Source organism: Patiria miniata, unplaced genomic scaffold (genome assembly GCF_015706575.1).
Source record: "Patiria miniata isolate m_02_andy unplaced genomic scaffold, ASM1570657v1 HiC_scaffold_5, whole genome shotgun sequence".
NCBI classification, from domain to species: domain Eukaryota; kingdom Metazoa; phylum Echinodermata; class Asteroidea; order Valvatida; family Asterinidae; genus Patiria; species Patiria miniata.
Genome location: NW_024037072.1, coordinates 6,088,965 through 6,104,597, shown reverse-complemented (window position 1 = coordinate 6,104,597; position 15,633 = coordinate 6,088,965). Strand labels below are relative to the sequence as shown.

General features: G+C 38.7%; 1 protein-coding gene across 2 annotated transcripts in view; it reads right to left on the bottom strand.

The window, feature by feature from the left end:
• Positions 1-15,131, bottom strand: part of LOC119741129 — a 33,093-nt gene extending 17,962 nt beyond the window's left edge. For both annotated transcript variants that reach the window (XR_005272719.1, XM_038216820.1), the window contains exons 1-3: positions 14,950-15,131; positions 12,851-13,080; positions 813-943 (exon numbers count right to left, since the gene is read on the bottom strand). Coding sequence is in view for 1 of the 2 variants with exons in the window: in XM_038216820.1 (XP_038072748.1) it covers positions 813-943; positions 12,851-12,992 (273 nt within the window). In the remaining variant the exon portion in view is untranslated. The remainder of the gene's footprint in view (positions 1-812; positions 944-12,850; positions 13,081-14,949) is intronic.
• Positions 15,132-15,633: the final 502 nt, after the last annotated feature.

Below are 15,633 nucleotides of genomic sequence, written 5' to 3'. Positions count from 1 at the left end.
ACAGTTTTCTACAGAGGAAAATTATCAGTTTTTTCAAGCTGGTTGAATCTAATGAATTCAATAACTTGATTTTAAGCACTAGTGCAAACTTTGAAGAAAAGGTTGAACATTTAAATAAATTCAAATATTGCACTACAGTAGTGATGTGCACTCACAATCATCTTCATTTTTTTTTTGCTTTTGACAAAAATTCTGCTAGGATTAAAATGTTAGGCCTTTTTTTTTTTTTTTTTTTTTTTTAAAGATTCACAGATTCAAGATCACTCTAACTCCCTAGGCCTTTTTGCTAGGATACAGCCTCAATCCTGCAAAATCCTCCAATTGGCCTCATGAAAAAAACAGCATATAGCATCAATCCTGCAAATTCCTCCATTATTTCTTGAATATGGTCTGTGGAGGGGTGACCACTGCCTGAATCCTGCAAAATTCTGAGGCAGTGGCTTTCAATATGTTGAGGCAGAGCCAGTGACATCCTGTAGTACGGAGGATTTCAAGTATAATCCAGGCCTACATGTATATTTATGCATGGCTGAGCAAAAACAACACAAGGTCCAGCCCAAGACCTTGACAAAGTGCATCCTATGAAATCAGTATGCATTTTTGCCAAGTAACCTCAATCCTCCAAATTCCTCCACTTTGGCAAAGAGGATTTTGAAGGACTTGTGATGGACTTGTGATGACTTGTGATGACTTGTGATTGACTTGTGAATGACTTGTGATTGACTTGTGATTGACTTGTGATGACTTGTGATGGACTTGATATGACTTGTGATGACTCGTGACGGACTTGACTAGAACACCGATATACGCACCTCAAGTTCTGTTTCCTGCAGGCCGCACTGCGAGGAACCCCCCTCTAGCTCCGCCCCCATTCTCTTGATGACATCACACAGGAGAGAGTCCGAAGCCTTCAGTTGTTGTTTGGAGACGTCTGTGCTTTGCTCTGCATTGGCAGAATCAGACAATATACCAAACAAATTAAAACTCAATCCTATCAAATTTGGAAAATCCTGTATTTAGTAAAGAGTAAAAAGATAAATATCAATTTTTTTTTAAATTACTTAATCCTCCCTCTGTGCCAAGTTGTCCTTTCAGTCAAAATCAATCAAATGACTGTTTTCAACAGTTAAGAGCTCCCTGCCTACATAAAGCAGGATTGACTGGCTGTGACTATTTATGTAACTTGATACAGCTGTGCTTTGACTGTGCACAATGTAGGTGATTGATAAGCCAGCTGTGCCACTAGCTTCCTTGCTTTTGTCTGTTGACTGAATTGGACTAGTCAGTGTGCTTGCTGGAAATGTGATCTGACAGTTTGTGACTAGCCTGTGTAAAAGGCATGGCAGGGGAAGTGGATGGAAGTTTTGACGGTTTGTGACTGATTAAACAGTAGGAGGGTTGTACCATCATTTTGGTATTCTCCTGATGGGCAATTCATCGGTTACTCACGTTACATTTTTGATGTACTTTTGAGTTTCCTTGGGCTATAATTACCTTACTGAAAAAGGTTTAATAACTGTTATCCCCATGGTAGATAGAGTAGACCTAGACCTACCTACATGTAAGCACCAAAGATGACATCCAGAAAAATGTGTTCTGTACGATAAACAAGACGCACAAAATCGGTTACTCACGTTATGAAAATGTACCGTGAGTAACCGATTTTGTGCGTCTCATTGATCATACATAACACATTTTTCTGGATGTCATATTTGGTGCTTAGGTAGGTCTAGGTCTACTCTATCAGTAAGGTAATTACAGCCCAAGGAAACTCACAAGTACATCAAAAAAGTAACGCGAGTAACCGTGGTATTCTCCTGATGACAGTCAGAGCATACTGATGCTTCTCAAAACCCTTCCCACAGCCATATTTCTTTCTTACAGCTACTACGAGTCACTTCACAGAGTATAAAATAATGACCAAAAACCATCTGAAAACAGACTGAAATTGGATAAAATAAAGAAACAATGGACAGTTCACACGCAATTGAAACTTGATACATGTGCAAATTCAGGCTTATTTGAACATCATTTTACTTTAGGCGTCGTAAACGTTGCACATCTGCAAACATGAGGAAATACATAAATTTAAGTCATCCAGGGAAGAATCTAGGGCCTTGCATTAAAACGCTTGGTTGTTGTTTCAGGAATCGAATATCCCCAGCCCACCGGCATGTACACATTGGTGGCTTGCAAAGAAAGGCTTTTCCTCAAATCCATTGGAAAATTGAATTCACGCAATTCTATTAAAGACACCGAGATATGGAGACTACATTTCCATTGGGGAAATAAAATGAATGCATTGTTATGGCCATGGGAATATGGGAGGGTTGGTGGGGTTGTTAAGAATAAAGGTATACACTGTGTATAAAAGTGTGACAAAATGTACGCAAAACAAGGGCAGAACGCAATAACATGCAAACTACATGTGTACATACATACATATGTACAATGTACATGTGTAAACATGTACATGTATTCTTCTGGTAAGCTTGCTTGTGGCAAAGTTTTAAAGGTTTTGTTAATTACCTTTTCGTTTTTTTTCTCAATTAATTTTAGCTATGTACAGTACATGTACGTATGTAAATGTACAATGTAAGTTGGCTTCAGATGCACATTTACACATGTGCATGTACATTTCATAGCCTTCTGTTTCAAGGACAGTTTCCCTCAGACTTTCTTGGTTTTCCCTTGATGACCAAAACCTTTTTTTATAATAAAAGAATTAATGAGGCAGAAGTGACAGTCCTGAAGCAAAAGAATGTAAAGATGGGTTTGCACACGAGTAGCACAATCAAATGTATCCTTGCTTCTTGCAAGAAGACAACAAAAGGTTAAATAACACATAAGAGAAACTTCACAATGCAGTAAGTAAGTACATTTTCACTGGATTCTACAGTTCATTACAAAAACAGGCATCAAAACAGATACAGGTATTCTGAGCAGCACTGATCATACGTGACACCTGTCAGCATGGTCAGTGGCTAGTGCTCTGTTCCTTGCTCTATTTATGAAGTCCACTGCCACACTACATGTATACAGAAAAACATGAATTCATGTGTTCTGTTACAACTTATCACTTGTCTAATTAATCCGTACAACACTGTACATCAAGGTACTGTACATAGAATGTACACATGTAATGGGGAAAAAAATATCTTTTTAGTTTACACATGTTGTACATGTTCGTGATACACCCAAAATATAGAACACTAGAGTTGTCCGGCATACACCGAATATTCAAATATTCGATCATCAACTAAATATTGGAAAAGCATTTTGCTGGTTGGAATATATTTGGGTAAAACTAAAAATTAGCCACGTACATGTACACGCAAGACTGCAATGTTATGTTAATCATAAAGTTGTTGCTCTTTATTGTCAGATGCCACTTTTTTTGTCGACCATAACTTGTTTGTCTAAGGCGGGTCATTGTCCCCTCCTTTAACGCCTTGACAGTTACAAAATGCCTAACTGGAAAACACTCTAGCGGCCTATAATATCGATCACTGCGCAGCACGCATATTTTAACTGGCGCGCTTTGCGTGCAACTTTTGACTGGTGCGGCATGCACCTGCAGCTGCCGCATATGATATAGAACTTGATTGCCGAGTTTGAAATATTTAAATATTCGGTTAAACGCAGTTTCGAATAGTCGAATATTAACTTATTTGAAACTGAACAGCCCTATAGATCACATTTATGCAAATTTCATTTGAAACAGATTTTTTTTAAAGAAAGAAGGAACATTTGCATTTTTAACTTTTGAATAACAAGGGTACCAAATGTGGATACAGTTACATGTATGTGTACAAATGTACATACACTCTGAAGACATGCACCAGTATTTTGTAAATTAAAACAAACTACATTGTACATAGTTCATTAATATGTGGACATTATGCACTTTCTGATTTGGTAATAAGCAATATGCTGATCCTTTCCACCGAGGGTATTTTCTTGAAAGTACAAAACCATATTGATTTTGCCATCCATAGACATAATTTTACAAAAAAGTATGTTAGAGACAAAAATATTACATTTACATGCAAGTCAGCAGGGGAAAGAGACTAAGAATTAAAATTGCATGATTTGAAGAAATTTCATATTGAAAACCAGACTTAGTACTGTGAACATCCTCAAAAATAACAAGAATTAAATGTTCAGAATATACCCCAAACATTTTATTTATAATCCTGAAAAAGTCACTTTACATAGTGTAGTCATAAGGCATGCACGCAGATGTGGATGACCTTTCTGTGCGTGCAATGGGAAATGAAATCATGTCAAAAATGCATCGCAAATGACACAAATAAATTGAATTTAAGCAGTGCATCTCCCTAATTTCAAAAAAAAAATTATCCAATTTAGTTTGGTAATTCACAATTCAAACACTTCAGGACAAACTTGTTTTTAAAGGTACCGGTACAAAACTGTATAGGAAAGTGCATTCATGTACATGTAATTCACATACCCATTTACGTGCAACGGCCATACGGAAATGGAAAAACACAAACATTGCTTTGAGCTTGTGCTCACAAAATTTCTAAATGGTGATGTCATGTTTTCCTGAACAATCGATAAAATAATTGTGTTCAGTTGCCGTGTACAAAGGTCGATATCAAACACTTTTCCCGTGGAAAATTACAATACAGATACAGTCTGTTGAGTTTGGCCAAATACACACCCAGTATGAAGTACCGAATATGATTCCTTTTTTTTTTACTATCGTGTGTGAGAGAAACAGGTTTATAACACCTCACCCACAGATTCTGTGTCTTGATTGGCCGAGAGCGAGTCACATGTTACTTTCTAATTTTGCTATCTTTCTGTGCACGGCCAAAAGTACTATGCGCATAGCAACCAAAGTACTATACCATTAGCAACCAAAGTACTATTTCCACGGCGCGGTATTTGTGTGCAAATGCATGCTGGTGTGCGCGTTGCGCGTATTATTCCAAAGAGAGCGCGCCGCAGACTTGGGTTCAAACATTTCGTGAAGGGGTAGTTTTTAAGAGAGAAATACATTTTCCACCAATTTTGTATTGAACTTGAAGTTTATTTCAACTGTGTTCAGATTTAAATAATTTAAAATATTAAAATCAAGCAGAATCTGTGGGTGAAGTGTTATAAAACAAATACATGTATTGAATGCTTTATCTCGTGGTGAAGTAAAACTAGCCTCCCTCGGTGATCCATGGACCATTCTATTTTCCCTCGGCTTCGCCTGGTCCATGGATCACCTCGGGAGGCTAGTTTTACTACACCACTCGAAGCATTCAATATTTGTATAATATTCTGTATTTATAATATATTTTACATTTTATGTTATTTTTTTATTTTACTATGTGTTGTGTGTACATCTTGCAAATGAGGTACCGGTACTTCAAAAGGTCTGGAAACTTGCATATTCAGAGATTTCAAGTTCTAATATGTCCTTTAAGCTCCTCACGCAGAAAATTAACAGCCCCCTAAAAAATGCAAAAATCTGATAATCAGTGAAAACCTGATCTGCAGAAAAGCAACAAGCTTTGGTATCGGATATCTACAGGTTTGTGTCATCGTACACTCTGAAAATGCGATGGACGGAAGGAAGGGCCAACAAAACAGCCATACAATATTCTCCACGGTAATATCTGACGTTGGGCCGCAGGGAGGGGGGGGGGGGAAGTGCCTTCCGTGGGGAGTATAGGGACGCGTGCTCTGCTTCTATTTCAGACTTGGAACCTTAGGCGCGAGGCCGTGGCCCGTCACTAAGATGCGGGAGCCGTTTTTTAATGGGACAATCCTCCTTTTGCAAATGAGTGTGCTCATAGTGGATGGTCGTACATTGTATGGTGTTTAGTACAAGTTTGGTACATTTCGTATGTGAACGAGGTACCTGTCATTTCCAGTACATGTTCAGCAAGAGGAATTAAACTAGACGATGGAAATTGTGCCTAGCACTGACTAATGTGCTTTGGGAATACCTGTCAGAAATTAGGATCTTTCATTTTGTGTCGGTCAAATGTTGCTACATGTAATTCCCAGCTGAGACATGCCTCCGTGGTCAAAAGTATTGTCATGATCAAAACTGTGACGTGGGCAGGCACTCAAAATATGAGACAAATATGTACGTGTACATAACTTTCAAGTCTTACATGAAATTGATCAAAACGATGCCTGTCAGAGCTGAAAAAATGCAACGCCGATGGCACATATAGAACACCATACATTTGGTCAATCCCCCCTTGAGACCCAGGGCCCTAAGCCAGAGCCAAGGCATTTAATGTATTTTGTTTGCTATTTTTTTTTTGGACAGTTAGGCCTACAATTTGGAACTTACAGTTTTATGGGTGAGTTAGGGGGTTCGTTTTTGGTCAACTTTTTTGAGGGACCGACCGACGGACACCAAAGTGACTAAACAATTGTCAAGTACTTAATGTATTTTGTTTGCATCTTTTGTTGACAGTTATAATTTGGTACAAGTTTACAGTTTTATGGGTCACTTAGGGGGATCGTTTTTGGTCAATTCTTTTTTTTTTGGGGGGGGGGGGACCAACCGACAGACACCACAGTGACTTGTAGAAGCTCTGTTGCCAGGGCTCAAAAAGTATGTACATGCCTACCATTCATGTACAGAGTTATTATAAGGCAATTAAAAAAATAAGCCAGTTTCTCGCAAACTTCCTTTTTCCTGCCCCCACTCCCTCTCTTTTGCAATACAATTGTCTGTTTATTTTCCAGCAAAATAAAACATGCAAGTTCAAAATCTCGTAGGAAGGGTGACTGCTCCTTCTCACACAAAAGTATCAGCAAAAGAGTCAAGAAAATTGAAGATTTCATCTGCCATCTTGGAAAATCCACCAACTTAAGAAGAAAAAAAGAGCCAACTCCTTCCTTTAAAAAAAAAAGCCAGACCGAGAAACTTTATTTTTTTGCTTGGCCTAATCTATAAAACAGATAACATGTAACAGAACACAATAAACAATTACATTTGTACGAAAAAAACACATGGTTGACAAGACATTAGACTGTTCAAATTATTTTGCAGAAGACTACCAAACAATATTCTTTTCAGGAGTGGCTCATTCATAACACAACACGAAAGGGTTCACACGAATGTCACAACTTAATTCACACAGGAAATTTGTAGGGTAATGTACGTGAACATGTACACGTACATTACAATGTACCAGGTTAACCTTCAATGAAGGGAGTAGCCACAAATAATAAGGATATATATACAAATAATGACAATTCAAACTTCTCTACAACAATTAAACTAAAATATTGTTGTTGAAACAACACTGTAAAAAATACCGGTACATGCAATTAACACAGGCAATGTTCAATGTTCATGAATGTACACAAACATGCATTCATTATTTTTGATTTAAAGCAGATTAGCATTACATTTAATAATCTGTACAAAATATTAAATAATCATCTAGTCATTTTTCCAGGACAAAACAATTTTTAGTCCAGAAACATCCAACAGTAGGCACATTTTAATTGATCTTAAAATTATATGTATTACGTTAACTCACTTGTATTAGTGATGAATTAAAGGAAATTCTTGTCGCTTACATGTACAATTGAATTGACTTCATTTGTAGTGTACAAGTTTGAATTTACATGCGTGTGTACATGTACATGTACACCCTAAACATTATCCAGTAATGAAGAGCTTCAAGTACAGTACATGTATGTATTCTTCCTCTATGGTTAAAGTGACTGATTTTGTACATTTTTCATGTACATCTACATGTACATGTCTGAATTCTGCAGTTACGTACATGTATACACATGTACAATGTATACGTGTACAGTATGGTTGATAATATTTATGGATGCATGTTGTAAACTGTACGTACAGTACACATCATGTACTGGTAGTTGTTCGTTGTATACCGCGTCAGTACGTACAGTTTCATTTTATGTACATGTACCGGGTACATGTACCGTATCACGTAGGAAAATGATCTTTGATATCAAATACAGCCTTCCAATGTTACAAGTACATGTACCAACTGATACATGTTCACATGTACAATACATGTACCGGTACATTAGTACCCCGGTAAATAAAACTGGCACACAGTAATACAACTTGGAAACTGTTTTCCCAGTCGATGTAAACAGATACCCTGCCCAACAAATTCAGACAATTACATCATAATAATCTGCAAATTAAAAGATCAATCAACATTCATGAGCAACACTAACAACAAATGCTACTTAAATAATACTTTTATAGGATAAACCAAAACGTTCAATCCATTGTTACATGTACAGTAACCTGGAGCCTTTTGCTCCAAACCCTCTCATTTTCAGCACCTGCGCTACAATAAACGCCCTTTTCTGGAGAGAAAAATAATCCATAAATTTCATTTCGTGTCAAACCTTACTTGAGGAACCCATTTAAATGTGCAATTGTTAACACTATACTGCATGATTTGGATAAGCAAGACTGCTGCTACAGACCCTGTTTAATAATAGAGCAAGGAACAGAAGAGTGATGACACATTGTCAGGTCACTGACAGGTCATAAACACTGCTGAGATGTGCAGTCAATTTACTACACACAAGTGACAATTTCATTAAAACTGGATACAATCTTGCCAACTAGAGGTCACTGTACAAAAAGGCCTAGATGCACACGGATGTTTGTACATGGAGGAAGGATATTAGATCTATCAGATTCAATAACTGGCCACTAAAATTGATACGGTATTTCACCCTAGAATTTGCTGTTCACCAGAAAAGTCAGTAATTTTAGTCTTACGACTTTATTGAAAAACATGTACGGTACACCATGCAGGACCATGTAGGCCTATTTAATGCAAAATAATTAGGATTTGCCTAAAAGATGTTGACATCCAATGTACAATGTATTTCAAAAACTTAAAGAGAACAGCTATGTACTGTGTGTGATACATGTACCGGTACCAGTATGTTGTGTTTTCTGGTCTCAAGATATTTCTTGTTCGTGTTTCAGTACAACATTTTACTACATAAAATATTAACAATGTTTAAGTGCAAACTGTACGGGTTCACTCGGCTAGAGTTTATCCATTTACAATGTACATGGTACCCTGGTCCTTGCCCTATGATTTAAATAATTCATTGTTAACCAGTTCGCGCCGGGATTATTTTGAGATTGACCGGACCCAGGCACGGGATTGTTTACATGAACCTCGATGTCAGACGGGTTCAGGCTGTCATCTGCGGGTAGCACACCCTGATATTTCCGGCCTCGCTCACTGCGAGCGGGTTGCTCCCTCGCTCGTTGCGTGGTTATCCATCATCAGTTCCGAATACCACAAATTGCGTGTATATCACGTCATCCGACATGAACTGGTTAATGGAAGTACATTGTCAAGAGTATATTACCGGTACAACTCTTTACAATATTACTTAAAATTGACCTCTGGTCTTGCCCAGCTCTTACAACATTATTCTAATGAATGGGTACATTTTTGTACTTGGCAAAGTATGTTAAAGCAGAATGCTACATGCCCACTGGCACTGGCAGTACATCTCCAACACTCAGTTTCCTAAGTGTAAACCTCTTTGCTTCAATCAACAGACAGTGATGTGCATCACCAATTCATCCGCAGCATTACCCTGGTGTGTTTTGACAGTTGAATTGTGGGCATTGCTGCGATTGTCTCCTTGGCACATCCCCACTGCCCTATCCAAGGACGTTGGTCACCTCAAATTTCTTAAACCCGTGTAGTCGGCACTTTTTACCAACCAAGGGTTGGCAAACTACGGAAGGTCAATGTTACAACAACAACAACAAAATTGTTGATGTTTTTCCAAACATATCATTGAAATGTTGAAGACACAAAAATAATACCCAACAACAAAATTGTTGATGTTTTTCCAAATAAAATGAAATGTTGAAAACACAAAAATAATACCCAACAAATACTACACCAGACTTAATAAAAGTGCCTCTTTCTGTGTACACATAAAGATGTTGTTATTGTTGTTATTGATTGTTACATCGTGTGCTAGGATACTGTAATTCCGTTGGTCGAGAATGGCTATGTGCCCAGTCTGTAAAAAAAAATGCATCTGGTTAGCCTCATAAATACTTGATGCACATTATGGTTGATGCACATGTAAACTATCACAGAGTGTAAGCCTTTCCATCCTTCAAAATCCTCCAGGAGGTTTTGAACTTATGCAGGATTTATATAAGCCCAGACACTGTAGGCTTTATAGTTATAACCTTTGCATCCTATAAGTTCAAGTACATGTACATGTCTTCCTGTACATTTACTGCACAAGAATGTGCCATATGCTTCCTGCATAATGGATGGCGTTGGGGGATTCAGGGGGTTTTCTCACAAAATACCCAGGGAGATGTGATTGACCGCGTTAACAGGTAAACCTGTGAAGTCTGTCATCCATAAACAATGAATGAAATAAACGACTGCCAATATCTGTAACCTGTGGTGTGACCTTGGAGACATAAAAAAAGACCAGCTGCCAAAAATCTGAAATACTTGGGGAAAAAAAACATTTTAGGATCTTACTAATATGGTAAACAACTGTTGTCATTTTACGGCTTAGTGCTCAGTGTTGGAGAAAATTTGGCCAAAAAGATGAATTTTTTTCAGAGTCATTTTTTAACGTGTTTTTCACCCTAAACCCCTAGCCCATTTAGGATGCATCCTCAATTCTGCAAAATCCACCAATCGCCTCCATGTAAAAATAGGATACAGCCTCAATCCTCCAAAATCATCTGTTATTTCCTGAATTTTTTTTTAGTGGAGGGGGGCCCACTGCCTCAATTCTTCAAAACCTCTTGATTGTCTTTTAACACGTTGGAGCAGTGCGGATGATATACAGGAGCGGTGCCGATGATATCCAGATGAAGTTTGAATGATATTCAGCATATTGTAGGCCTCAATTTTATGCATGGCTGAACATAAGCAATGCAAGGTACAGCCGGAGAACCTGTCCACCTGAAACCAACAGGCACTTTAAATAATAGGCATACAGCCTCAATCCAGCAAATTCCCCTAAAAACCGCCTCAGAGGATTGATAGAGGGTTTAATGACCACATGTACATGTACTTGAAGCAGGTGGCTGGGTGCAACTTCTATGGGAGATCGAGTCACACCTCAGTGTGGCTGACAAGTGTGCGATAGATGTTGCATTGTCACATTGGCAAGATACCGGTACAATGCTACAAATTTGACAACTTATAACTATGAATAGAAATATTAATTGTCAGACTAAACATTCACAGACCCCCTGTGCATTCAGTAATCAATATAATAACTTGATTTGTTTTTCAATAAACTGTTCTTTTACAGTACCAGACACACATGATGAGTATGTCCACTAAATTTATTGCAACTTAGGGCCATCTTATGTGTCCTACATATGTACAATGTACATGTACATGTAAGCATTTCTGAAATTCCTCCATGGATCAGCTTCTGAAAAAGAAGAATTTTCCTCTCCGTTTTGCAAGGACATTGCAATCTTATTGATTCCATCAGATACCGACAAAAATAATGAGTTTACATGCTGCATTATAGAAGCCTCTACGTAGTGTACGCCTACATGTAGGCACAGTTTTGGCCAGATTTAGAATAAGGGCGTCTAATGCTTCAAGAGCAACCTACAGAATGGTGTCCAAATTGTTAAAAATAATATTATACCTGAAATTCTTGGCCTGGTAAGATTTTCTTAACCCTAACTCCCTAGGGGGTGTGCAAAATCGTATTGAAATTGGAGGATTCAGGACTGTTTAATTTTGAAAGCTCTGTACCTGCACACCAGAGATACTACGATCACACAAAAGCTGGGGGTGTGTTACATACAGTGGAAGTGACACAAAAAAAAGAGGCGGGTCCGGAACTTGGTCACAAAATTGGCGGGGTGTTACCAAACGTGGCAAACGCCCCGACTACTATTATGCGCCCCTCAGGTGTTCAAATATAAAACGTATCACAGCAGTCAACAATTGGTCATGTTAATGTGAACAATATGGCATGTCGACCCATGCTTGATCAGACCTGGTTCAGTTCACAGTAGACCCGCGCTGTGTTGATTTCAATAATGATGGGCGAGACAATAGTGTGGAAATTCAAAACATGACTCGGCAACTTTTGAATTGAAATCGAGATCCTATAACATTGGGGGTTTTTGGAACAGACCGGTACATGTACATCGTTCACTGTGCTAATAGTCAATGTACATCATTCAGGTTAATAGTTGTTAAAGGGAATATACAACATTTGCAAAACTACCAAATTATTATGCAATACAATATACCTCACTGGACTGTTAGTGAATGACAGTCTATAGCATCCTGTAAAATCATAGCACCTGGTGTGCTGAATTTTCAAGAAAAGTTTTATTTTTGTATCAATTTCCAACGCTGGCCAGCGTTGGGAAAAAAACTGGCTTTTTTCAACTTCTCCCCCCAATTTACCAAATTCAGTTAGTCCGCATTTTGTGTGCAATCTATTACACATCTATGAAAAGGTACAAGCCAGCTAGACTGGTTCCCTGACCTGGTTCTCTCCCCTACGTCTATAAATTGCTCCGTTTCATCTTAAGTGGGGTCAGGGAACCACACTACAAGAACATGATTGTGTTTCTTGGTTTTTCCAGCATCTACAAACACAAAACTTCAAACAAGTCAGTGCAACAATATCTGCTATAAAATACCAACCCCCAAATCAATCCATTTCTGAAAATTACAGCGAAAGCAAATATGTTGTATGCATTCCCTTTAATTAAGCACCCGTCTTTAGATTTTGAGCACTTTTGTTGCTTCAAACAAACAAAAATGCACAAATGACAAATGATCTACCCTAACATAAGTTGCTGACTTACCTCTGCCCCCGTCCTGTTGCTGCAGAACCTGCTGAAGCAGCAGGTCAAATGGCCCACCACCCTGGATCAGCTGGTCCAAGACCGAGGCCTGGCTCTGCAACAGCTGCTGCACCTCAGAGGATGGAGACTTGACTGATCCCATGACGGAGGGAGTCTGCAAACCGAGCAGCGACAGGCTAAATTGTCCAAGAGTGATCTCACTTGTGTGGGATGGTTGATCTACACAACATCTGAAGAAAAAAAACATTGTAAAAGAATGAGAGAAGTTTTACAGAGGGAACTAGTTTTACAGAGGGAACTACATGCACCCATTACCACAAAATGTTTTGTAATTTGTACCCTCAAAAGTCAAAACCCTTTCAAAACTGGGGTTTCAAAACATTTGAAACACCCGCAATGACATCAAAACAATCTACTTTTGCAGTCTTTCAGAAAGACTACAAAGTCCACTTGATGGAAAATAAAAACACACGTTTGCCCTCTGAAACCAAAATCTATAGACTTTATTCATGAGTGAGCTAAACTCTTCATTTTTGGAACTTGTGAGTAGAAATGAATTAAAGCAATGAAATAAAGTTAATTACAAATTACATGTAGGCAGTGTGGAGGTCCACCGTGAAACTTATCAAATTCTATCCATTTGCAACTCAAAAAAAGATCGTGAGTACCACTGTAGCCCCTTCATTGGCACTTTTGTCGGCAGTGGATATTTGGCCGGCACCGGCTTTCTTTTAGTAAACAATATTAAATCAAATTAGATTTTGCCCTTCACCGACGTTTAAACACTAGGGCCTATATACTCAGTGTGTTACCTCCCGAATGAAAGTTAGAAAAAAATCACTCGGGTGGGACTCGAACCCACGACCTCCTGCTTTCTAGTGCAGATGTCTTACCACTCGACCACCGAGCTAACAGGATCGGTTGGCTGGTTCGAATCTGATGTACATAGCAGCAGCGGGTACCGTATAAACTATTATAAGATGGAATTTTGCGTCGGGGTGATATAAATCAAATTAGGTTTTGCCCTTCACTGACGTTTAAACACTGTATACTCAGTGTGTTACCTCCCGAGTGAAAGTTAGAAAAAATCACTCGGGTGGGACTCGAACCCATGACCTCCTGCTTTCTAGTGCAGATGTCTTACCACTCGACTAAAAAATCGCCAACAAAATGGAGGAATGAATGTTGCAACCTTACGCTACTTCAGCGGTTGTGTACGATTCTGAGTCTATGGAGAGTCAAGAACATTTTCTAAGTATTTCCTAACAATTAAACAAAATTGGAAATGTTTCTCAGTCCTACTCCTAGAACTATGAGGCTCCACGTAGTGGAGCCTCATAGGTTCAGAAGCCCGCAAAATTGTTGTCAGCACAAAACACTAATTAAGTACAAAAACGTCCATCCCAAGCAGGCCGTGTAGAGCGGAACGATAGTATGCACATGCGTACAAGTGCAAGTACGTACCCCCCGCGGCGCGCTCCGAGCGATCGAACCGAAAATGACTGCGATCATTCTGCACGCGTGCTCGTTTCAAGTGTTAGGTTGGCTCAGTGCGGAAAGGGCATATTTTTCATCATTTTTGCCGAAAAACAGACAGAATTCACCGATGTTTGTTGGGTGCACATAACGTGAGTATGTCATGAGGTATTGTATGGAGTTTAGGGGCAAACTGTGCAGCGGTTCTGTGGAAAACGGCCTGCTTGGGATGGACGTTTTTGTACTTAATTAGTGTTTTGTGCTGACAACAATTTTGCGGGCTTCTGAACCTATGAGGCTCCACTACGTGGAGCCTCATAGTTCTAGGAGTATCTCAGTCCCAGATCCATGGCTTATCATCATTTCTGCAACGACTGACCTTAATTGAGATGATATATGAAGAAAAAAAGCAGCGTCAGGTTGCAACATTCTTTCCAAAATGGAGGGGTCCTAAACAAAGTACACTTTCGATGTTCCGCGCTGTATGTACACAGCTGTCGGAAATACGCGCCCCACTGCCATACCTTGTATACATTTACTTCCGGATGCACTCCCCACAACTTTCTAAATTCTATACCACGTTTCAACCATCAAACTATTGAATCCGAATGGTTCTAACTTACCTAGATTGCGTTGTTTTTCTTAGGTCACAATAAACACTTCAACTGAGATCTGGGAAACTGCGTTTGAAGTCCCCATAATGAATTAAGTACAAGAAATATGCGTCTACATTTCGTAACCAGATCAGAGATCAGCTGTTTGTGCGCATCACCATCGCATTATCAAATCGCTGCGCAAGTTTTTTGTTGTCATTGAATAATTAATTGCGCGCAACTCTATTTTCGTCCGGCGCTTTCAGAGGGGTGGCACCACTATTCAAAAAAGGAATAAAATCACCATTTTATGCACTAACAAAAATTAGGGGCGGGGAGGGGCGAAACAGGAAAGTTAAGGGGGTGATTGCGGAATGATCGGTCGTGTTCGATTGACTGAGAAAAAAAGTTGTGATTTAAAATCCATGTCACAAAAAAAATTGACAAATTTGGACAATCACTTTTTGGGTAATCAGAGATACTCAAAGACAGTTGTTTCTGGCAATAAATCTGATTTGCTTTTAATATTCTCAAATGTGCAAGTGTATAAATAAGTGAAATATACGTAAACATTTTTGAGCTGTTATATAAACATTATGTGTAAAACATACTTGTGAATTAAACTGGAATGGATATAGGACCAAATTTGTAAAGGTACAAAATTTTGTCTCCAGCAGATATTGATATATATATATATATAAAAAAAAAATATGG